This window comes from Primulina huaijiensis, chromosome 11, assembly GCF_012295235.1.
Source record: "Primulina huaijiensis isolate GDHJ02 chromosome 11, ASM1229523v2, whole genome shotgun sequence".
NCBI lineage: Eukaryota > Viridiplantae > Streptophyta > Magnoliopsida > Lamiales > Gesneriaceae > Primulina > Primulina huaijiensis.
In genome coordinates, this window is record NC_133316.1 from 2,342,465 (window position 1) to 2,366,673 (window position 24,209).

General features: G+C 36.7%; 4 protein-coding genes and 1 long non-coding RNA gene across 5 annotated transcripts; 2 read left to right on the top strand and 3 right to left on the bottom strand.

Annotated features, from left to right (window-relative positions):
* Positions 1 to 940: 940 nt before the first annotated feature.
* LOC140987698 (uncharacterized) lies at positions 941 to 10,825 on the top strand. The gene is made up of 15 exons (XM_073456330.1): positions 941 to 1,352; positions 2,074 to 2,476; positions 2,549 to 2,726; positions 2,826 to 2,965; positions 3,896 to 4,769; positions 5,022 to 5,122; positions 5,292 to 5,436; positions 5,515 to 5,583; positions 5,663 to 5,708; positions 6,786 to 7,258; positions 7,505 to 7,584; positions 8,480 to 8,615; positions 9,746 to 9,935; positions 10,117 to 10,199; positions 10,378 to 10,825. The coding sequence occupies exons 1-15, from the start codon at positions 1,247 to 1,249 to the stop codon at positions 10,498 to 10,500; spliced, it is 3,147 nt and encodes a 1,048-aa protein (XP_073312431.1). The 5' UTR covers positions 941 to 1,246; the 3' UTR covers positions 10,501 to 10,825.
* An 863-nt stretch (positions 10,826 to 11,688) lies between these two features.
* Positions 11,689 to 12,433, top strand: LOC140987217 (uncharacterized). The gene is made up of 2 exons (XM_073455645.1): positions 11,689 to 11,843; positions 11,943 to 12,433. The coding sequence occupies exon 2, from the start codon at positions 11,959 to 11,961 to the stop codon at positions 12,316 to 12,318; it is 360 nt and encodes a 119-aa protein (XP_073311746.1). The 5' UTR covers positions 11,689 to 11,843; positions 11,943 to 11,958; the 3' UTR covers positions 12,319 to 12,433.
* On the bottom strand, positions 12,239 to 17,906 carry LOC140987218 (uncharacterized). Its single transcript, XR_012177087.1, has 2 exons — positions 17,716 to 17,906; positions 12,239 to 12,414 (listed from the first exon to the last, which is right to left on the bottom strand). It is a non-coding gene; the product is annotated as an uncharacterized lncRNA (long non-coding RNA).
* A 14-nt stretch (positions 17,907 to 17,920) lies between these two features.
* LOC140987219 (uncharacterized) lies at positions 17,921 to 19,972 on the bottom strand. Its single transcript, XM_073455646.1, has one exon. It carries the CDS (start codon positions 19,569 to 19,571, stop codon positions 18,174 to 18,176), a length of 1,398 nt encoding a protein of 465 aa, XP_073311747.1. The 5' UTR covers positions 19,572 to 19,972; the 3' UTR covers positions 17,921 to 18,173.
* Positions 19,973 to 20,463: 491 nt separating this feature from the next.
* LOC140987254 (uncharacterized) lies at positions 20,464 to 22,254 on the bottom strand. The gene is given in 2 exon segments (XM_073455691.1): positions 20,464 to 20,698; positions 20,806 to 22,254. A coding segment is annotated over 1 exon segment (891 nt). The 5' UTR covers positions 21,714 to 22,254; the 3' UTR covers positions 20,464 to 20,698; positions 20,806 to 20,822.
* Positions 22,255 to 24,209: the final 1,955 nt, after the last annotated feature.

A 24,209-nucleotide genomic window follows, 5' to 3' on the forward strand; every position in this document is an offset into this window, starting at 1 on the left:
ATGGAACGCCAACATCTGGAAACCGGGATCCCTAGACTAGGATTGAGTCTAGTCTGAGACGTAGAGTTTTATATTGATTCATGTTTTCAGATTTGATACATGTTTTTTATATTTGTTTCATGCTGTTGTATTGATTATATGCTCGTATGTTTCATTGATTTATACTGGGATTATATTCTCACCGGAGTTATCCGGCTGTTGTATTGTTTGTATGTGTACATGACAACAGGTGGGACAGAACCAGGGTCCAAGAGATGAGGAGAGATCGTGATTAGAGTGGAGACTACGGACTTTGATGTATATAGGGTTTTGACACTTGACATTAGTTGTTGAACCTTAGTTTGAGATGTTTGTATGTTGTTTCAGATTTATACTTTCATACTGGTACGTATATTAGTTTGATTTCACTACGTTCCGCATTTAAAAGAAAAAAATTTTATGACCCTAATTACTTGATTAGTAAAATTGATCCTAATGATGATTAAGAATTGATTAGCGTCCGGGTCCCCACACTTATTTTAATGATTACTTATGTTATATTTGAATCGATAAATTTCAAATTTATAAAAAAATATTTTTATTATTTTAGGAGAAGTAAGACAATAAACTCCAAATTCATTTGCTGACATGTTTTTTTTAATAATATTTCATGTTAATTATGATTAATTTCAACTTCAATCAATAATGAAAATATTTGAAATTAATTTTATTTTATATAATTAATTATTTATATAATTAATAAATAATTAATTAAAAAATTATTTATATAAATTGTAATTTATTATTGACGATTATCGAAATTTATAAATTTCAAATCAATTGAAAGACAATTTCGTACAGATTATTACTAAATTAAAGAAGAAGAAAAAATAAAATTTTGTCAGTTAGCACCGATCGGACAACTAGGCAGAGTTAATGGAAACGTGTTGAGAACGTTTTTACTTTGAATTCCAACGCTTTTAGTTATGTCTCCTCTCATGCGAACTCCAGCGCTTTATTTACCCAGAAATTCGAACTGAGACACGACCGGAATTTTGAATATTTTTAGCTGAAAAAAGTTGAATTTTACTCCTGAATCCACGGAAGGACGCCGATTCTGTTACTAGATTTTATTTATGTTATTAATCAGATTCGATTTTGCAGTGGGACGGCCGAATTTGATTCCTTTTCCTTTTATGAATTTTCAATTTTCGTATATTTGATCAGGTTTTTTAGTTCTAAGAAATTGTCAACAAGGTATTCGTGGATGATGAAGAAGGCAATGGAGAGTGTACAGGATCTGATCGAAGAAGCTAAGCTTCGAGCTGTGTGGTGGATTCTCTGCATATTTGGAGTATCTTACTTCTTGACACGTAACTCTCAGTTTCCATTCCCTGTTTCTTGTTTTAGTTGCTTAATTGCGAGTATGATGAAAATCTATTGTTTAAAGAATGAATTTTGCTTTGTACTTCTATTTTTGGTTTTAACTTTGGTCTTGCTTTCTGTTGTATAATGCTGATCCTAGGATTATGCATGTGCACAGAATTAGGGGATTATTAACTCAAAAAAAATTAGGGGATTATTTGTGGTGTTATGGTATGTTGAAGAAACTGTAAAAAGGTACAGTAAATTCTGCTATACCAGACACTAGAGAGGTGCAGTTACAATCGGTATGATCTGTAACATTCTAAATGTACCTAAACTATTTGGTGCTTCTGGTGGTTATACTACATTTTGTGTTATATGATAAAGATGCGTGTAATTATTCCATCACCCCAGTCCCTTTCTACTGGTTCAGCTATGGCACCTCGCCATATTGGAAGGTTTTGGTTGTGTGGTACCTTACCTTATTAGGAAATCTTGTTGATCACAGTGTGTTTATGCTAATTCAGCTGAAATAGTTTGATCAAAGCAAATGTCACTGCTATTTTTAATGTAATTGAACCATATTTATGTTAGGGACAAGAATTCAACTTTATAAACTGTTTTTTAAAGTTGTTTCCCATGGAATTTCTTACTGCGAGTCTTCTACTTTTTTATTTATTTTTTTCCTCTAATCCCAGTCAGTACGCTAAATTTATGCATTTTTGGCAGATACTAGCAAATCAATGTTGATGAACATTCCGATAGGTGTACTCTTGGTTTCTGGATTACGAATACTACTCAATGAGGTGGAATTCCGATGGAAGGTTCAGAACACCAGACCATTGTCCTACTTATCGCACTTAGAAAAAAAGCAGCTGTCTGTTAATGATTCCCGCCTGAGTACCCTGTCCCCTGCTCAAAAATGGAAGAGAAAAATAGATTCTCCTGTCATAGAGGCTGCTATTGAAGATTTTATCAACCAAATTTTGCGTGATTTTGTGATAGATTTGTGGTATTCTGATATTACTCCTGACAAAGAGGCACCAGAGCTTATCCGTGGGATAATAATGGATGTTCTTGGTGAAATATCTGGAAGAATCAAAGAAGTAAACCTTGTTGACCTGTTAACAAGGTATATTTTACTGTGCGTTTGTACTATTGCAAAAGCTTACTAGCAATTGAACTTCGTTTCTCCTGTCTCCAGGGATGTGGTAGATCTGGTTGGAGATCACCTCGATCTTTTTAGAAGAAACCAGGCTTCTATTGGTGTGGATGTTATGGGAACATTGTCCTCTGAAGAACGGGATGAGAGGTTGAAACACCATCTTCTGTCCTCTAAGGAACTTCATCCTGCTTTGATATCTTCAGAGTGTGAGTACAAGGTGTAGAAGTGTTCTGATTCAGAAACAAATTGTTTGCTCAATCTCGTTTTTTCTCCTTCTGATCGATGTTCATGAGATCTATTGCTTCTGTATGTATAGGTTCTTCAGCGGCTCATGGGAGGCCTTTTAGCTGTCGTGCTAAGACCAAGGGAAGCACAGTGTTCTTTAGTTCGGTGCATTGCTCGTGAGCTTTTGACTTGTTTGGTTGTACAACCTCTCATGGATTTTGCAAGCCCAGGGTGAGGTGCCAGTAATTTACTTTTTAAATTATAAACAAGTTATTTTATTCTCCTTTTAAGAAGTTCCTTTTCCATTTTTTTTGGTTGGATCATGGATTGCAACTATGCGGATCAGACGGCCACTTGATGTTTCATATGTTATTGGTTATCTTGTTAATTGTTACGTAAGTGTTTGGTGCAAGATTAATAGTTGACCAATTTGATCTCCTTGAATGCTTATTCAAGGAAAATGTGGGGGTGTTAGGAGATGATGATTCTAAGCCGCAAATCTGGAATGAGGATTAATTCTGCAAATATAGAATAAGAGCAAAGTTTCTGGAATGGAAATGAAGAAGATGATATTATAAACTGAAAGAAGAAAATGTTCTTTCCCAGAGATCTTCTCTGCGCAATGAGAAAATATTCTCTCCCTAGCTCAGCTAGTGCTGACTCTCATGATAAAGAAATCCACTCCACTAACCCTCTCTCCCCACTTCTTTTATTCCTCTCACGCATGAATCCCTTTCCTGTGTTTTCTAGATTAAACATTCTTAATAATGGGCTTTTCGTTATTGGGCCCATCTCTATGATCGTAGCAGGGGTTTTAGTTGGATATCATAAAAAGTTTGATCTTGCTTCCTCGTGTAATATGTACCGTAAGAGGGGTGTCATGATTATTGTTTACTCCTAATTTATGTCTCATTGTAGTCAAAAGTCACTCTGTTTCTCATAATTTGCTTATCGTCATGGCGTGCATCGAAGTTTTTTGTGAATGCTTACAGAAATCTTCTTTTCTTATCAATCATTTTTTATGGCATGCGTGCATCGAAGTTTTTTGTGAATGCTTACAGAAATCTTCTTTTCTAATCAATCAATTTTTATGGCATTTCCAATTGTTGTCGCTGGAGCATCACCATTATGGAATCTAATTATTCCTAACCTTTTATACAGGTATATTAATGAGTTGTTTGAGTATATTATACTTACCTATAATAATGAGGATATTGTTGCTGCTCAATCATCTAAGGTTGAGAGTCATAACTGTGATCGAGCTGTTGCTGGAGAACATTACCAAAGCAGTGATTCTAATTTGAAAAAAAGTGTTTCTTCTGGCATTGAAGAAACTGATTTGTCTTTGTCTCGATTTGATAATAAGAAGGCACTGAAATCCAATACCTCAGGAAATTTCTTCGTTGATAACATTCCACGGCCTGCTGAATGGGCAAAAGCATTTGATGCAGCAAACCAAAGAAGAACAGAAGTCCTTATGCCTGAAAATCTTGAAAACATGTGGGCCATCGGAAGAAACTATAAAAAGAAACTCCAAAAGAAAGCTGCTCCACGACCTCAGGCTTCTGAAGGTACTGGCTCATTAGGCACAGTCCCACAAAAACAATTGTTCGTGGGCATACCAGTACAGAAGCCCAAAACATCAATTGAAGCAGAAGATGAGAATCATAAGAAACCACCTACCAGGCCTGAACAAGATAACCAACCTACCAATTCTAGCATTGCTGCTTTTGGCAGTTCAAAAGATCATGACCAGGAAGCTTTTTTGAAGGAAGGATCTACCATTGAGGATCTGGAAAAAATTGCTGTTGTTTCTTCCCATGAAAATAAAAACAAGCTTAAAAGATCAAACAGCACTTCTGATTTACACATTCATCCTAGACTCGAAGATACACTTACTAGTGTAGGTACTGCGCCCATCATTTCAGAATACTACAGTGCAGATGCTAAGAAGCCTAATATACGCAGCAGGAAGAGTATTTCAGATATGGTTATTCATGGCGAAGGGCTGCATGTTCCGAAGCTAAGATGTCGAGTAAGACGACTAAGTTTGTTTTTTATATTGCTTTAATCTTTAAGTGTAAAACATGTATGAGTGAATAATAGAATTTTACGAGCAAGATGTTATAATGTAAATGGCTTTCTCTATTTGCCTGCGTTTGCATGATCAGCTACTTTAACTGAAGCTTGAGTTAAAGAGTTCTTTTACAATTTATGGAAACCATTGATTAGTGCCATCTGATGATATGTAGTGCCTTAAGTTGATCGACAAACCTTGATTCTGCAGGTTGTTGGAGCATACTTTGAGAAACTTGGCTCAAAATCCTTTGCAGTTTACTCAATTGCTGTGACTGATGCTGACTGCAATACTTGGTTTGTGAAAAGAAGGTCATGTTTGTGCATCCAGTTGAATACAAGATATTGCTATACCCATCATGCTTTTCAACTTTGTTAATCTTCTTTCATTTCACTGAGCGAGAGTTTCTTATTAGATCTGGATTACTCAGTTATTTATTTAATTGTTCACTTGATATTTGTTTTGTCTTGCTGTTTGCAGATATCGAAATTTTGAGAGATTACATAGACATCTTAAGGACATTCCTAATTATACATTGCATTTACCTCCCAAAAGGATATTTTCTTCAAGTATGGAGGATTCTTTTGTTCATCAGCGCTGCATTCAGCTTGACAAGTATCTTCAGGTGTGATTGCCCCAACACTTCGTTGGCTGCCTTTTTCTATTATTTCATGTTTATCGTTGTTTTAACTTTGTTTACCAGGATCTCTTGTCGATTGCCAATGTTGCCGAGCAACATGAAGTGTGGGATTTTCTAAGTGCTTCCTCTAAGGTGTGCATTTGGCTTTTTGTTAAGAAAACAATATGTACCTTTGTGTCTTGATTAATTTATGGTTCCTTTCTCTCTGAAGAATTACTCATTTGGAAAATCATCTTCTACAATGAGGAGTCTTGCAGGTATGCATCTTCTCTTCTCGACTGTCATTTTTATCTAATTTTTGTTAGTTTGAATCACTTCAGCATGCAGATGTGCAGTACTTTGGTTGGTTTGTCTTGATATGACACTTCAACTTGGTTATTGATGCTAGAGTCATGACCTTCAGCAACCTAGATACTTGATTACTCAAAATATATTCCTCTATTGCTGCATATGGTTACAAAATCCTGGTTATATGAAATCAAATAGAAATTTTTTTTGACCTTTTTATATTATTTCCTTTCTTTATAAATTCAAAGTTTGATTTGTGATTCGCGATCTTCGATCTTTTTTTCCTTCGTAGGCCTTCTTTCTTGAGTCTTTCTATACATTTTGTTACCTTTTTTTATGATGGCTGACCAGCCTTTATGTTGGCTTTATTCTTGGTGAATAAAATCATTCTTGTTGTTAAACTTTTAACTCAACTGGTTTCAACTTCCCATGTAATTTCGCCGGAGATTTTCAAGATGGGGTAGAAGGTTCAAGTGTCAAAACCTCCCACCTTATTAACTTTTTACCCATATACTTCTTAATCTGCAGACTTTTGGTCCTGAGAGTTGTAATTGAGGTGCATTATTTTGGTGCTTGATATAAAATTTTGTGATTCCATGGATGCCTTACTCATTTAGCATGATATATTACCTTTTAAGTTCATCTGTATATACCATACCATTCAAAGTGTTAATTGATGTCTACATTCAAATGTATACCTTGTAATTAGTTGCCTGAGGCTGTTAACTTTACGTTATTAGTGATGCTTTCATTTTTGGTTGTATTAAAGTGGACTAAAAGTTCCATTACCTGTCTACCGTTTGCCTGTGTTGAAAATGATCTTTAATAAGCCAGGCATTTAAATGTCACTTTGGAATTGAATTTGACCTCACTAAATAAATAAATAAATAATATCGTAGAAGGCTATGTGGTGATTAAAAACAATTAGGCTCTTATATTTCAGGAGAGCCTAAGCTCTTTCTTATGATCATTCTATTTTTAAAAGTTGAGCTTGAATTATATCTGGAAAGGACTGATCAGTATGAAATATCCCTCGTCAAAAACAGTTAATGTGGATGATGCTGTCGATGATATTGTACGCCAATTCAAAGGGGTTTCTGATGGCCTGATGAGGAAAGTCGTTGGCTCACCTTCCTCTTTTCATGAACCATCTTCTTCCGTTACAAGCAGAAATTTGTCCTTGAATACTGATGATTTAAATAAATTGGCTATGAGGGAAAGAACCTCTGAATCAATTAATAGTTTTTCTGATAATGAGGAAGGTGATAATGCAAACCAGCGGAGACGGGAACTAGAATCTATCGCTCAAGCAAATGGGTGGCATTCAGACAATGAATCGAATTCACAGGGTTTTCCACCAAGGGTTGTCAAACTAAGTGAAGAGATCAGTTTATTGAATTTTGAGGAAATACATGGTGTAAAGATGAAACCCGCAACAAGCTGTGAGAGCAAATATCGGGAATCTAGTTTAGCCTTAATGTCAGTTCCCCTAGATGATCCAACTGCGGTGCCTCCAGAGGTATTGAGTGTTTAGTTGTCTTCTTTTCTTTCCCTCTTATTCCTCTTGGTTCATCAATCTTTCGCACTTAACATCCTGTTTTTCACTAGGTCATTTAGTTGAAATTTACCTGGTTGACTTTTTGTTTCTGCTGTTTTATGGGCACCTATTGCCTCTTTGTATTTCTCTACACACATTTATTTGGACACATATTTAGACTTTAGTACTCTTTATGAATTCTCTGATTAAGCTATATTTGTGTTGCAGTGGACACCACCAAATTTAAGTGTTCCGGTTCTCAATTTAGTTGATAACATATTTCAGCTCAAGAGAAGAGGCTGGCTAAGGTGATCCTGTTCATACTTTTAAATCATGAACTTGCTTTGTGTCTTGCAATTAAATGCGAAATTACTTTTCTCAAACTAGGGTATTTGTGTCATTGTCTGTTCACGTGAATACATTGCAGGTGTTATACTAATGAAAAAAATTCAATGTATATGAGCCTTTGACCTTCCACTGTGATGCGGATTTTTAATGCTGTCTATCCTTTTTACTGGTGGATGAATGCTTTCTCAATTACCCACTAAACTAATTTTATGCCATCTTTTTGTTCATTTTTTTCGGGATTTTGACTTGTAACGGAATCAACTTGTATAAATATCATGCATGATCATATAGATATGTTTCACTCTATGCACTCTCCTTATTAAACGGATGGACTTATAGTTGTCTAAGCAGAGTGTTGACCTTAACCTGCATCTGAGAGTTCAACCAAGCTTAATGGATCTGTAGATGATTTGTCCTTCTTATGCAAAGTAATCAGATTTCTTGTCCAGGAATGAATTTTTTTCATGAAATGAAGTGTAGAAAATTGAGCTTCTGAAGGACCCGATGACTATCGAGAGTTTGAATGGTAGGGATAGACTGATGATAAGATCATTGTGCGTTCTTCAGCCATACTTGATAGTGACTCTTTCACTTAGCCAAATTTCCTGAATTCTCCAAACCTCGTGGATATTCCCAATATAGTTGAAAGCAAGTTAGTCAAATTTCTCTCATCCAGTTGGGGCATTCTTCCATCATTTCAAATAAAGTGATACTGATCCTTGTTGATTTCTCTATGTCTGAAGATATTTTTCTTATATTTGATGATTGTCAGTTTAATTGAGTTTTACAGTCAAAGAACATACCTTCATATGCGGATCATACCTTGACCACATACTTTTTATTTTATAACTCTAGGAGACAGGTTTTTTGGATATCTAAGCAAATATTGCAGTTAGTCATGGAGGATGCCATTGATGACTGGCTCTCAAGGCAAATACTGTGGCTCCGTAGAGAGGAGGTCATTGCTCAAGGAATTCGATGGGTTCACAATGTGAGTTACGAGTCTTCTTATCCAACAGTTTATTAACCTGAATATTCTTCAACTGCTATTTTGGTGCAATCACCATGCTTTAACAACGCAAACACAAACAAATCTGAATCCAAGAGTAAGTTAATTATATATTCAATTCTTAAAAGGAAATACTCTGTATGAAACAGCAATGAAAGTGGCAAATCAGTATTCCTACTTACCCCCTGGCTCAAAGCTAGCCACAAAGCAACAGAACTGTTGTGAAGAAAAATGCTTAACCCGCAACCCAAGTCGATAAGTTTGGGAGACATGGTCACATCATGAATTCTTCTACATGTCGCGCTTGCATCATTCTCTGGCCAGTTGCTCAAGCGTGCATTATGATCCATGACCACTTGTCGAGAGGTCTTCATGCTACGGCTACTAACCTCTCGGCCACAGTTTTTTCCCCGTTTTATTTTTCCCCACTTGCCTGACCATCTCTTCCTCTCCCTATTTCTAGATCCTTCGATTATCATTATGTAATCCAGTCTTGGTCTAGACCACTATTTTCCTTATGCCCCAGGCCTGTAACAAAACCCCCTTCCTTAAGATTAAGCATCATCTTCAAGTCTAAGAGTTGAGTTTGATTCTTGTTCTGCTCACCAATGCATCTGTTCTTCCTCAATAGTAGGATCGTCGACCGTGTAGTGTAGAATACCTCAGCAAAGCCAGTCCATTTATCTAGATCCATGCCTTTTGTTTTGGCGGCAAAGTAGGTATTGGGGTGAAAACATTTACTTTGAGGGGGCTTTTTCACTCGAACCTGTAGTGTGATTTTGTTTGTAGGTTTTGATCTCACTGCCTTTAAAGTTTAATGTCATGGAGGGTTCATAACCTAGTACAGATGCGTTCCAGAAATTTATATGCCTAAATGACATATTAATATTTTATGTTCTATTTTCTGTATTTTGTTGTCTGATAATTTGGTCGGCTATGGCCTATGTGGGATTCAATTTTTAAAACTATGGTTGGTAATGTGGGTTGGCAAAGATTCTTTTCCTCTGTAACTCAACATTTATTGTTCGTTGAAACATCTGAGAATCTCTTGCATATATTGACTTCTTTGGTGGAGTTGTCCTTCCTTTTCCTGACTATTATCTTCTGAATAGGTTCTCTGGCCCGATGGAACTTTCTTTTTGAGACTGCACACTCAAAGTCTACTAAATGATAGTCAAACTAACCAGGGATCTTGGCAAAATACCAGAAAACAAAGTGGTAGAAGGGTCGCTCAACCAGGGTCTTTTGAGCAACAGCTTGAAGCTGCTCGAAGAGCTAGTGATTTGAAAAAGATGATATTTGGTGAGCATTGCTATCTAATTGCTATATATTTTTTTCATATTGGTATAGAAACAGATTAGAGGTGAATCTTATGCTGCTCCTTGTTTTTCTTGTTTGATAGCCTTATTTGGTAGTTCTTCTGAATACTGGTAATTGAAGATTTCTCATCAATACCGAAATCTAATTGTCTCCCTCATGGCAGATGGTGCTCCGACCACTTTGGTCAGCTTGATTGGGCAAAAGCAGTATAAGCGTTGTGCGAGGGACGTATACTACTTCCTTCAGGTAACAAAAAGCAGATACCCTTCCCCCTCTCCCTCCGCTCATTACTTAAAATATGCCTAAACCTCGAGGCATCGTGTTATTGTTGAAAACTAATACTTGCATTTTACCAGAACCTGACTGTATTTTATGTCATTTCCCTTTGTTGTGGATGCTTTCTTTTTCCTTTCATTTACTGCAGTCATCAGTCTGTTTAAAGCAACTTGGATATGGAATACTGGAACTTATTCTCATCTCAGTTTTCCCCGAGCTGCGTGATATTGTAACTGACGTACACGAAAAGATGCGAGTTCAGCCTGAGTAGTATTGAATTTTACATTCTCTTCTCACAGCGTCAAGATGGTTCGATCTCGAGTTCCGATCTTAAGGTTGGTAATGGTCAAAATTCTCACAGGAAATGGGAGAACGGATTTATGGTTTCCTCTTAACGCTCCTGTTAATACACACCCATCTGTATATTATTTTTAGATTATGTAAATTTGTATTCAAGATGGACATTTGGTCACCTATGCCCCGATGGAAGGGTTCTGATGACTGCATCTTGAGGTAGCATAATGTAAAATAGCTAATGTATAGTTCTTTTCATTTTTGTGCAGTGACATTCTTTTGGTAAAATTTTGAAATTATTACTTGATTGAGTTTATTTCTACAGCAAAAGTTAATTGTCACAATCTAAATTAAATTAAAAAAATCAGTACTAAAAAGATACATGTTATAAAAATGATACAAAAAGTATAAATAACAGATTATTATAAATAATTTTAAAAACAATTATAAATCTTTGCTCATTTATAATAGGGGTAAATGTGTTTAAAAAACATGGGGTATTTTAGGAAAATAAAAATGCTTCATCAAATATATCAAATTTTGTTTCTCCGAGCCTCTTTCACTTTACTAATAGTGTATCAAAATTTGTTTTTCTAAGCCTCTTTTCCTTGATTAAAATAGTATAGCAGAGTAACTTGTTCTTCTTTCTTGAACCAACTTAACAATTTTTTATTTAGTGGGATGGATATTTCCATTTATATACCTAACCAATAGAAAAAATGAGATGGAATTGAAACAAATCAAATTTCAAATTTGAAGAAATTCTCATTTCAAATGATTAAAGGAGGGTTAAGACAAGCCAAGAGGTGGAAAGTAGAAAGTAGTATCATATATTTGAGTAGGTCTTTTGTGAGACGGTCTCACGAATCTTTATCTGTGAGACGGGCCAACCCTACCGATATTCACAATAAAAAGTAATACTCTTAGCATAAAAAGTAATATTTTTTTATGGATGACCAAAATAAGATATTCATCTTACAAAATACGACATGTGAAACCGTCTCACACAAGTTTTTACCCATATATTTTACCTTGAATTGATAAACAATGCTTTTATTTTATATAAATAAAATAATCGAATATACAATTCCTCAAAATACAAGTTTCTATTATTACTTCAATCTTTTTTTTCTGGCCACTACTAAATGGTAGAATTCACTCATGAAAATAAACCTCATCTCATCTTCATGTCAAGCCAAACATATTAACACTTACCTTATCCAAATACTTCAAACTTGTAATTCTCCCCCATACAAACTCCACTCATTCAATCCCTCTATTTCATCAAGAATCTTAGATCGAGAAATCCCACAAAAACAGGTAAAAGAAATTTTTTTCGATAATATCTTAGTGGGTATCATATCTTTACCATACACTCTGCATAAATAACATGATTCTTGCATCGTTTTCTATAAGTAGGTTGTGTTCTTGACCGATGGCAACAATATCGGCTACAATATCTTCGGTGACGTTTCCGACCGCCACCGCCGTATCAGCCCAGAGGAGAACAAGAGTCAAGTTTATCGATGGATTGAGCTCATTTGGTGGGCTGAAGGCACATAACAATGTGGCTTCATTAGGCCTACCAGTTGGCACTGAGCAGTCTTTTGCGAAGATTGTCAGCTTACTGAAAAAGAAATCTTCGCAAGGCAGAGGCGGCGGTGCTTTAACTACCACCTGCAATGCTGTGGAAGAGATTTTCAGGATTGCTGCTATTATGCCTGCATTGGTTCTTGTCGGGGTTGCCGTTGGATTCGTGCTTCTGCGAGTTGAAGCATTCGTGGAGGAAGAATGAGAAGTTTGGTTGCTTGGGATGGTTTTGAGTATTGTTTCTTGATCAAATGGAAAATGCCCCTCCTTTGTAGAATCGAATTGATTTAATTTCATTTTACTACATATATGAATTTGTTGAGATTGAAATTAAGAAACTCAAGCGGGATCAAAGAAAGAAAGAGATCAAAGAAACAACACGCATTTACTTGGTTCGGATTGAGATCAATCTTACATCCAAAGTTTTGGGAACACCCCAATGAAATCCACTAAAATGAACAAGTCGATCACGATTACAACTCTCTCAAGATCACATCACCATAGAGACTTCGACATACAACCATATATGTATTACAAGCTTGTATAAATGTTCTGTCTCCGTAAGATCAGCAACTCTTAGCTCAAGAATTGTCTATAAGAGAAGAAGGGAGTCTGGGTGAATTCAGTGCTCTGTGTTCAGAGAGTTTTCCCGATGTCGCGAGAAGAAGAAGACTCTGTTTTGTTATATATATTAACAGCCCTTAACTGTCTCATTCCATTTAATCTAGTTGACTTCAAAGATACAAGGCACAGCCGTTGGATGAAGTCCCCTTTGGCTATGAGTGATCTCAGCCGTCTGATTAACTTAATGAGACAAATAACTCTTCACAATTCTCCACCTATTTGGCTCATTTCAGTGATTCCAGATGTATGTTTCCATATTCAGGACCTGACAATCATTCCTCCATTTTGAGCAGACTCAAGGCATCCTTGAGCTTGTTCGCTGGAATAAGTTTAGTTAACATATCAGCGGGGTTTACATTTGTGTTGATCTTTTTGACATTAACAAGTTCCCTTGTGATGATTTCTCTCACAAAATGTAACCTCACGTCAATGTGCTTTGTTATTTCATGGAATACTGCATTTTTAGAGAGATGAATTGCACTTTGTGAATCACAAAAGAGTGTAACAGATTTCTGTTCATATCCCAGTTCAGTGACAAAGCCCTTGATCCACAATGCTTCCTTTACAGCTTCTGTGAGAGAGATGTATTCATCTTCGGTTGTTGACAAGGCTATCACATGTTGCAAACTTGATTTCCAGCTTACAACATTTCCTTCAAGCGTAAAAACATATCCGGATAATGACCTTCTTTTATCAAGGTCAGCAGCATAATCTGAGTCACAGTATCCTATGACACCACAGGTTGATTGTTGGGATCGAGAGTAAACCAATTTCAGCTTCTTGGTCTCTTTCAAGTATCTTAACAACCACTTCACGGCTTGCTAGTATTCCCTACTTGGCTTACTCATAAATCTGCTAATTAAACCCAATCCATATGCTATATCTGGTCTCGTTGATACCATGGTGTACATAATACTTCCTACTGCATTTGAATATGGTACATCCTTCATGCAAGTATGTTCTAGTTCAGTATCTTCCTCCTTGACCGACTTTAGCTTGAAGTGTGCACCAATGGGAGTGCTTACACTCCTAGCATCTTTCATACCGAAAATGTCCAATAGCTTACATATGTATCCTTCTTGGGATAGACTCAGGGTTCTTACAGATCTGTCTCTGATGATATCCATTCCTAAGATGCGCTTGGCTGGCCCGAGGTCCTTCATATCAAATTCAGAGTTAAGGAGATCTTTCAATCTCTGTATTTCCTTCAAGTCCTTACATGCGATGAGCATGTCATCTACATAGATTAGTAGATATATATATGACTTATCTAGAAGTCTGGCATAATAAACACAGCTATCATGTTTTGATCTCTGGAACCCTTGACTCAAAATAAAGTCATCGAACCGCCTATACCACTGCCGGGGAGATTGCTTGAGACAATAAAGCGATTTGTGCAGTAGACAGACTTTTCCAGCATCATCTTGTTGTACAAATCCTTCAGGTTGTGTCATCAGTATCTCTTCTTCTAATTTGCCATGTAAGAAGGCAGTCTTGACATCCAATTGTTCTAATTCCAAGTCGAACACAGCAGTGATTGACAATAGAATTCTGATTGAGGTATGCTTTACTACAGGAGAAAAAACTTCATGGTAATCTACACCTTCCACTTGAGAGAATCCTTTTGCCACTAATCTGGCCTTGAATCTGGTTGCTTCTACCCCTGGAATCCCTGTTTTTCTTTTGAATACCCACTTACTACCAATGACCTTTTTTTCTTTTGGCCTATCAACAAGAGTCCAAGTGTGATTTTTATATAATGATTCGAGTTCCTCATTCATGGCTTTTCTCCAGTTGATCCAGTCCTTGCTCATCTTGGCTTCATTATAACTGGTTGGTGCCTCAAGCTCAATTAGATCAGCCACATTTAGAGCAAATGCTATGAACTCAGCATTTGCAAATCTTGGTGGCTTCCTAATCTGTCTTCTAATACGATCTCTAGATAGAACATAGTCATCTAGGGGCTGAGTATAATCTTTATAGATCTGAGCTTCCTCATTTCTCTGGACTTCTTGATCATCAGTGTGAGAGTCTATTTGGGGCTGATTCTGGCATATTTCATAGGCATTTTCAGATTGAGAGCAAGTGCTTGCACCAGAGTTTTGGATCCTTGGTTTTTCTGCTTCAGTGTTTCCATCCAAATTTTGAGAATTCACCTGTTTTTGGAGATTCTGCTCAGCTTGTATAGAGCTGGCACTTTCTGGAACACTTGTGTTAGTTTTAAAAAACTCGTTTTCATTAAAAATTACATCTCTACTTATCACACACTTGAGATCATCTAATAGCCAAACTTTGTAACCTTTAACACCATTAGGATATCCGAGAAATATGCCTTTCTTTGCCCTATGATTGAGTTTACCCTGGTTCACATGAATATATACTACACACCCAAAGGTCCTTATGTGATCATAATCAGGTTTTATAGAAGACCATTTCATTTCAGGAACAAGGAATCCTATGGCAGAAGATGGAGACCTGTTAATTAGATAGCAAGCTGTTGAAGCAGCTTCAACCCAGAATTTATTTGGCAGACCACTCTCACTTAACATGCATCTAACTTTATCCATAATAGTTCTATTCATGCGTTCTGCCACACCATTTTGCTGTGGTGTGTATGTGCATGTTCTATGTCTAACAATTCCAGATTTTGCACAAAGGTTATCAAATTGTTGGTTACAAAATTCTAACCCATTATCCGTCCTTAATCTCTTTATCTTATTACCCGTTTGGTTTTCAATCATGGTTTTCCATTCAAGGAATTTTGTGAATGTTTCCCCCTTTGTTTTTAGAAAGTAAATCCACACTTTTCTAGAATAATCATCAATAAAAGAAATGAAATATTGAGATTCAGAAAGTGACAAAGGTACTGTAGAGGAGCCCCATAAATCAGAATGGATGTAATCAAGGGTTGATTTTGTATTGTGAGTTGCTGTGTTGAACTTCAATCTATGTGCTTTTCCCAGTACACAGGTCTCGCAGAATTCCAGATTGATGATCTGCTTCGAGTCCAGAAGGCCTTGCTTGCTTAGTTCTTGGAGTCCTTTTAGACTCATAAGCTCAAGTCTCTTGTGCCATAGAGATGTTTTATCCTTGACAGGAACTATGACATTTGCTTCTGAAGTTATGGTGCTACCTTGCAAAACATACAATCCTAGTTTCAGATTTCCTTTCATGATCACTAGGGACCCTTTTGAAACTTTTAGTACACCATCTTGTGCCTTATAGCTGAATCCCTTTTGGTCCAGTGTTCCTAAAGAGATTAGATTCCTTTTAAGCTCAGGGATGAATCGAACTTCAGTGATCACTTTCACTGATCCATCCAACATCTTCAACTTTACTGAGCCAACACCTTGTACTCTGCAGGATTGGTTGTTTCCCATTAACACTTGTCCTGAATCTTGTTCCTCGAAGTCAAAGAACCAATCTCTTCTAGGAGACATGTGGTATGTGCATCCTGAATCCATGATCCATTGCTCTTTTGGATCATCAGTCGATATAGTTAGGACCTCAGCCTCTTGATATCCCTGGAGTACATTTGCAACTTCTATTCCTAGACTTAGTTCAGGCCTCTGGTATACCTTTCTTTGAGGACAATCTCTTCTGAAATGCCCTTCTTTCTTACAGGTCCAGCAAGTCTTTATCATTCTTGACCTTGATCTGGTTTGAGGTCTTTGTTTATTCCCATATTTTTTTCTTTCAACCGATTTGCCTCTTACGTTTAAGCCTTCACCAGCTATTTAATATTGCTTTCCAGCAGCCCTGAGATCCAACTCCTTTGAGTAGGCAGCCCCTGTGACTTCTTCAAGAGTAAGAGAGTCTCTCCCATAATTCAGAGTGTCTCTCAATTGATCATACTGTTTCGGCAAGGAGTTCAACAAGAAGATAGCCTGGTCCTCTTCATAAATTTTTACTTCTATATTTTCTAGATCAGAGAGTAACTTTGTGAAGTCATCCATATTTTCATCTATGGACTTATTCTCGTCCATCTTGAATCCATAAAAACGTTGCTTCAAGTAGATTCTGTTAGGGAGTGCCTTCGTCATATATAATTGCTCTAGCTTAGTCCACATCTCACAGGCAGACTTTTCTTTCACCACCTTTCTGAGAATTTGGTCGCTCAAACTCAGGACAATTGTGTTTCTTGCTTTCTTTAGAATCTCGGTTTTGTTCTGCATTGTGTTTGGCAATTTTGATTCACCATTTAGAGCATCATCCAACCCTAAGTTTCCCAGGTGTGCAATCATCTTTTCCCTCCACAGATTGAAGTCGTTTCTTCCATTGAATTTCTCCACCTCAAATCTTGATGTTGACATATTGAAAGTTTGCCCTTGGCCAGTAGACTATCCTCCAGAAATCAACTCAAGACTTCGGTCAGGATCTCGATCAAGTGGCTTCGTTCAGGTCAGTCAAGATCCGGTTATCACAAGACCAACCTGGCTCTGATACCAATTTGTTGATATTGAAATTAAGAAACTCAAGCGAGATCAAAGAAAGAAAGAGATCAAAGAAACAACACGCATTTACTTGGTTCGGATTGAGATCAATCCTACATTCAAGGTTCTGGGAACACCCCAATGAAATCCACTAAAATGAACAAGTCGATCACGATTACAACTCTCTCAAGATCACATCACCATAGAGACTTCGACATATAGCCATATATGTATTACAAGCTTGTATAAATGTTCTGTCTCCCTAAGATCAGCAAATCTTAGCTCAAGAATTGTCTATAAGAGAATAAGGGAGTCTGGGTGAATTCAGTGCTCTGTGTTCAGAGAGTTTTCCCGGTGTCGCGAGAAGAAGAAGACTCTGTTCTGTTATATATATTAACAGCCCTTAACTGTCTCATTCCATTTAATCCAGTTGACTTCAAAGATACAAAGCACAGCCGTTGGATGAAGTCCCCTTTGGCTATGAGTGATCTCAGCCGTCTGATTAACTTAATGAGACAAATAACTCTTCACAAATTTCATTTTACTACATATATGAAGTGGTGAATGTGTTTCATAGTAGGATCATTTCTTGTGAACTTGCATATCTTTTTAGCTTCATTCAGGAGTAATGCTTGTATTTCGAAAAAATTTATGGCGAGACAATTGGGTAGGAGTTGGTACTGTTGGACTTACCTACAGGTTGAAGTTACAGCGAGAAGGAAAAAATTTGCAATTTTTGGTGAAGTTTCGTCCCCCATATATATATATCATCTCAACTAATCCAGTCTCTCTCGGAATTCTTGGATCTTTCCTCGAGACACCTAGTGGGCATGCTTGTGCATAACAAACTAGTTTTAAGAAGTTTAAGAAATTGTAAATACATCTGAATTTCGAAATCTGTGAATCTTGTGCAGAAGAACAGAATGGTGAACGTTTGAACTTCACAATTACGATGAAAATTAACCTAGTATGGATCAAAGTTTTGTAGTGAAACATCTAGAGTTCACTTGTTCTCTTGCTCTCCGTTTCTCTCTTCAAATTGTGATATCAGATCTGGAAATTGGTTCAGACCCCCATTTCCACTAGGTGGAATCCGCCATTTTTCATGCCAAAAGATGGAAACTTTTGACCACATTGGAAGCCCATCATACCTTCCATCTCCAGCTCTCACAGTTAAAGGCAACCAAACATACCTCGAGTCCCTTAAATCATCCAAATTCCACCTATCTGCCATGAAAATAAACGTACCAGGAACCGAGCCAGGCATGGGGAGCACGAATGTACTCTGAGAAAAGAATGCTCCAACTCGGAAAACTTTGTTTGCACCAACGAAAGGGTTCCCTATACTTTCCCACGGCCCCAAAATCCATGAAGCCTCATGCACCAGTGCCTCATTAGGTGCTCCACCACCGGTTCCTGATGTAATCATGTAATAGATACCTTGATGCTTAAATACAACAGGAGCTTCCCTGTAAAATCCGACAAGTGCCCTGGCTGTCTCATTTGTAATATCCAGGTAATCTTGATTCAAAGGGCTAATGTGAATCTCCTTGTTCTTGACAGAAGAATAGATCAGATATGCCATCCCATTATCATCTTTAAAAACTGTTAGATCCTGACTATCGAATCCATTAGGCCTCTTACTTGCAAGATACCTGAAAGGACCGGTTGGGAAATCGCTTATGGCCACTCCAATCGAGGCTTTTTCATAGGAGGAATCATCTATATGCATCCACATTACATACTTCTGAGTCTCACCGTAGTAAATAACTCTAGGCCTTTCCACCACATTCATTTTATGCAGATCATGAGTCCTGTTTTCTTCTGCAGGAAGTACAATTCCTTCATACTTCCATTCCCATAAATTCGAAGAAGAATAACAGCCAACACCAATGAATTCAACACGGGCTCTCCCTGTTTCTTGGTCACGGTAAGTCAAACCATCTTTATACTCACCATACCAGAAATAAGTTCCCGATTTCTCATCGAACAAAACACCTCCCCCATGAGCATGAATTGGATATCCATCAGTGTCCAACCATACCCTCCCTGGGTGATAGTATAAGCTACTGTTTTCTGCATTCTTTCTTGGATCCATAGTAGCTCCGGGAAAAAACATAGGCCTAAAAACAGATGATGCATTGAGGAACTCATCACTTAGACTAGTTACTTCACGGAATTCGAGTCCAAATGGTTGAGGAAGAATCATTTCCTCCACCTGTTCAAGCTCTTGGAGCTGGATAGAGCCGATGTTCCGGAAGTGTGCTCGGTTCAATTTCTCAGCTTCTTCGAGTACATTGCCTATGAAGGAATACATACCGATGAGTATGTAGCACAAGAGGCAGAAAGCCACCAGCCTCCGCCACGAGCAGCGGCTTCCAGCTGAGAACCACCGGGCCATTCGGTGTAAGAAACTTGGCAATTGGCTAATAGAAAGTCAAATATATTCGATAAATGGATTTTTTTTTTCCCACTGTTTTATCAAGTACACAACTTGATGGCCGCTTGATCAAGTCTTTGGTTAAGTCAAATGAAAGAGTTGGCGGGCTTTCTATTTATATAGCAGATTCTGCAGGGTTTCTTGGGAAAGGGGGATGTGTATGCATTAAAAAATAGCTTGGGACATTTAAAAATCATCTCTTTCTCTTCTCACCATTTTAATAATTATGGGTATTGAGTAACTTGCAAGAATGAGAGAAACGAGATCAATGTTCAAGTGGGAGAGAAATATTTGTTTGTGTTTATTTAACTAATACCTTGTGAGTTAGGATTCTACTGTGATTTGGTAACATTCTAATTTGGACAAAGGAAAATTGTTTTTTTAGTCATGTATATTTGTCTTGTTGCAATTTTATTCTTATATATCATCAAATTTTCGTTTCAGTCTACTATTTTTGTTTTTTTTAAGATTTTAGTTCTTTTTCGACGTGGCAATAATGTGACACTATTGCTATTTGCAAACACTCATGACGAAAAATGACTAAAATTGTTTAAAAAATCAAAAAATACGTAACTTAGATTAAATTTTGATAACATAAAAAATCAAAATCGAAAAGCGACAAATATTGTGGAAGAGAAGCAATGGGTTCTTTATGATGGGTGAGGCTTCATTCTTCCCAAATATTAATCACACGAGTTTTTGAACCACATTCGAACATCATAAAGTCTTGATATGCTAGTAAACGTCAATCTATTTATTACTATTTTACATAATCACATGATGCAGTTTATTTTTGAGTTTCCAATAGATTTTCAATAAAGTTCAAACTTGATCCCAAACATTAACATATAAATGACATTTAATTTGATTGTACCACTAGCTTTAATGCCCCCAAGATGTAATATAAAACTACAAACAGTAAATTTCAAGCACGAGCTGGCCTTGTGTGATTTCGGCACGAGTTAGCCATTGCAACTCCTTTTCGGAATTGTATATTTACTTTATTACAACGTTTTCTTACGAGAACACTTAGAAAATTGGCCTCCACTTCGAATCGCACTTCAACCAAACCAGAAAATGCCTCTTTCCTGCATCAAAAAGGCCAAATTTTTAGAAGAAAAGGCAAAAGTAAGACAAGAAATATGGGGTAGGATTCAACACGGTTATCATGTCTGTAATTGGACTGCCGACTTACTCTCGAATAAGTGACGTTTACAATTGGATTTGCATGAATCCAAAAGAAGCAAGATGGTCATGTACAGCTCCAGTCGAAAGTTGTTCATAATCGAGTCCCTGCCTACCCGCGGGTTTACACCGCCTACCAAAATAAATGCAGAAACATGCCTTAAAGATCAAGATTGCGGCAAATATCCAACAAAATTGCAAGTTCGCCAATGCCCTGGCCCTCAAATCAGCCAAGTTGGTTTCACAAACGACTGCTCCATGCCTGATGCCATTGATAGGATCCAATGACTCCATGGAGCATCCTTGAGGGATAAACTTAGGAACCCATAATATCAATCCCATGTTTATGAACCAAAATCCTTGGAATACTACTGATACTGAAAGGATCAACGAGGTGGGAAAGCTGGTTGGGAAAGTAGTAGCAGATAGAGATGCAAAGAAAGATATGCAAACTATGAGTTGCATCAGCCAGTGGTAATGGCCTTCGAGTCCAATATGATCGGCCGAATGGAAATGAAGTAAGAAAAGCTCCGTTCCAAAAACAGATGCAACAAGGATTCCTCAGACGCCCAACATCATTTCAGATAAATTATTCATTTCGCTTAAGAGAGTGAAACCTTCGAATATCAGTAGATGAAGGAACATGGTAGAGTGCTCAATATTGTCAAGCTTGAAGGAGAAGTGCAGGCCTTGGAGGTCAAAAATCTGGATCAGAATTGCAAGGATAGAAAATGACATGACAATAATCAGCTCAATGCGTTCTAGTTTATGCCAAGGACTCTTCAATGGGTACCAAAACTGTATCCTAAACTTGGTAGAGCCTTTAAGATAATAGACGAGAATAGTGTTGATCGTATGCCACAAACCAAGGGAGACAAGGGCCAGACCTGGCACAAGGTGTCCAAGAAAAGTTCCCATTTAAGTTTCTCAAAGGTTTAGGATAATCTCCACTGCATTCTTATAGCGGACATAAATAAATGAACGTGAGACTAAAAAGAAATCTACAGTAGCTGATGTCTCATCAGTTATTTGGTGCATGGTGTATGTGTTTCCACAAACTATAATGATTAAAAATTATCTTTCCGTGCAATCAATAACAACTCTATTCATGCATATTCCTCGCATATATAGAAAATGAGATCATCATACATGTAAATGTCCCTTGGTAAAATAAAAGAGACGCGGACACCTGAACCATTGATGGGGGCAAAATGAAGAGAGAAGATAAAAATTAAGAGAAACAGTTATGACAATGGACCACCGAGTAACAAAAGAAGATAGCCATAACTAAGTGGAAATTGAATCATTGTGGCAGAACACAAACTACAAATGAGTCAAAATAAGATTATAGCAAATAATATATTATCAGCAGCAGCACATAATGTACACAATGACTTGGAACCATTGATGAGAAGAATAAAAATATCCATTAACACAAGAAATCGACTAAATATTTATGAACACATCGGTAGGAAGTTATAAGATTTCTAAGAATACTACCTTTAATAGATACTGCAATCCCTCAGATTTGACAAAACTGTCCATAGTACTGAAATTAAACCTCAGAAAGATTGAAGCTTGCATCCCTGGAAAAACAATTACTAGGAATATGTTGGTAATTCAAAAATATTTTCAGCAGTTGAATAACAAAATAACTTCATATATAGCTTCAATGTTCATGCGTCATTAGCTGTTCCAATCCGATGAATCATGGTCAGTTTATAAATAATCTTGATATTAGGAGATACCAAGGGCATACCCAGCTATCGATCTAGGATACAAAATGTCCTTTCAATTTTCAGCTTCGATTCATTTTTGCGATTTCTTCACATATCCAGTTCCTCGATTGCAGATTCAAAATTGCAATGCATGAACTAACTCCTGGTGTCGGATTCCATTAAAATCAAGAGATAAAGCATCTCGGGCAAAGTAACTCAAGGTATTTCGTGATTCTCACAGATTTTCAAGATAGCACTTAACCGGATCGATTTTTTTTATCGGACTCCTCGCCGATATCTCCACCATGTGATCCATTCCATGTCCCTCGAATTTTCACACTTTCGTACGAAATCGCTTGGAATCGCGCGGGAGGAAGATGAGCAGAAAAAACCAGTCAGCCTGAAGAAACTGCAGTTTATCCCCTGTACTATTGGAAAATGGCCGCAGATATTTGGAAGAACTCTCAAACAACTGTTGGGTAATGAGGCCGAGAAGATGATCACGGTGATAATAATATAGTTTCAAAAATATCAAATAAAATAATTAATAAGAACATAAAAATTTACACGGTTCATCAGATATAGGTTCATGGAATTCTTGCAAATCTTTATTATAGAAAGAAAATTATAAGTGTATGTAAAATACTTAATATCTCACAATCTCGATCCTCGAATATAATCGAGAAAATATTATTGGAATTCTTGCAAATCTTTATTATATGAAGAAAATTAAAAGTGTATATAAAATACTTAATATCTCACAATATCGATCTTCGAGTATAACCGAGAAAATATTTTCTTCGACTCTAAGAGAACCTCACAACACTTTTCTTCTTCGTTTTGTTATGATTTAAAACATTTTAAAGAACGCATCTATTTATAGATGCAAGCTCTCAGAAACAATTAAATGCATATCTGATCTTGGGGAAAAATTTACGCTTCACACAACACCATTTGAAAATTGTCACACTTTGATAAAGTTTCCAAACCAATTGGCCCACTTCATCTAACATTTCTATCATTTAGACTTGATTTCAATCATGTCTTCACATCACCAATGTAGCAACTCATATCTGATTTCTTATATTTGTAGTCCGACTGAAGTTGAACAAAACTTCATTTTGTCAATGGTTATTGTCTTCGTGAGCATATCAGCTGAATTTTTACTTTCAAAAATCTTTTCAAACATCAAAATTCTATCTTCCAAAGCTGATATGATGAAATGATGTTGAACATATATATGTTTTGTCCTTGTAACAATATAAGTTTAATTTAGTAATAATTTAAAACACATATATGCAATTGTTTTATATATATTATCTTATAATTAATAATGAGCTCTTCTAGAAGGATCAATAGTAATTAGGTTAATTGAATCTTTAATTTTTGGGCTTGGGCTTGGATATCATCCAAAAATATAAATAAATTGAATAATAAACCTTATTCTTCACTTTAAACCTTCACCCGAAACGACTTCGTTTCAAAACAAAGAGAAAAAAACATAAGAAATCTTCATTCTCAAAGCCGTCAATCCCTGCTACCCGGTCACATTACTCACATAATCGTGCGTTTTTCATTTCTCAATTAAGGTTAGTTGTATTTGTATTCTTGTGTTGTTAGTTTGTTTTTTTTTATTCAATAAAATATCATAATTTGAGGATATGATGGGAAAATTAGACCAGTGTGATTTGGATTG

What these genes read in the sequence shown, in the direction of transcription:
- LOC140987698 (XM_073456330.1), top strand. Translation starts at nt 1,247, where the DNA reads ATGATGAAGAAGGCAATGGAGAGTGTACAGGATCTGATCGAAGAAGCT. An exon ending in CTTGTTGACCTGTTAACAAG is followed by an intron (nt 2,477 to 2,548) that starts GTATATTTTACT and finishes TCCTGTCTCCAG; the next exon opens with GGATGTGGTAGATCTGGTTG. An exon ending in ACTTGGTTTGTGAAAAGAAG is followed by an intron (nt 5,123 to 5,291) that starts GTCATGTTTGTG and finishes TGCTGTTTGCAG; the next exon opens with ATATCGAAATTTTGAGAGAT.
- LOC140987217 (XM_073455645.1), top strand. Translation starts at nt 11,959, where the DNA reads ATGGCAACAATATCGGCTACAATATCTTCGGTGACGTTTCCGACCGCC.
- LOC140987219 (XM_073455646.1), bottom strand. Translation starts at nt 19,571, where the DNA reads ATGGCCCGGTGGTTCTCAGCTGGAAGCCGCTGCTCGTGGCGGAGGCTG.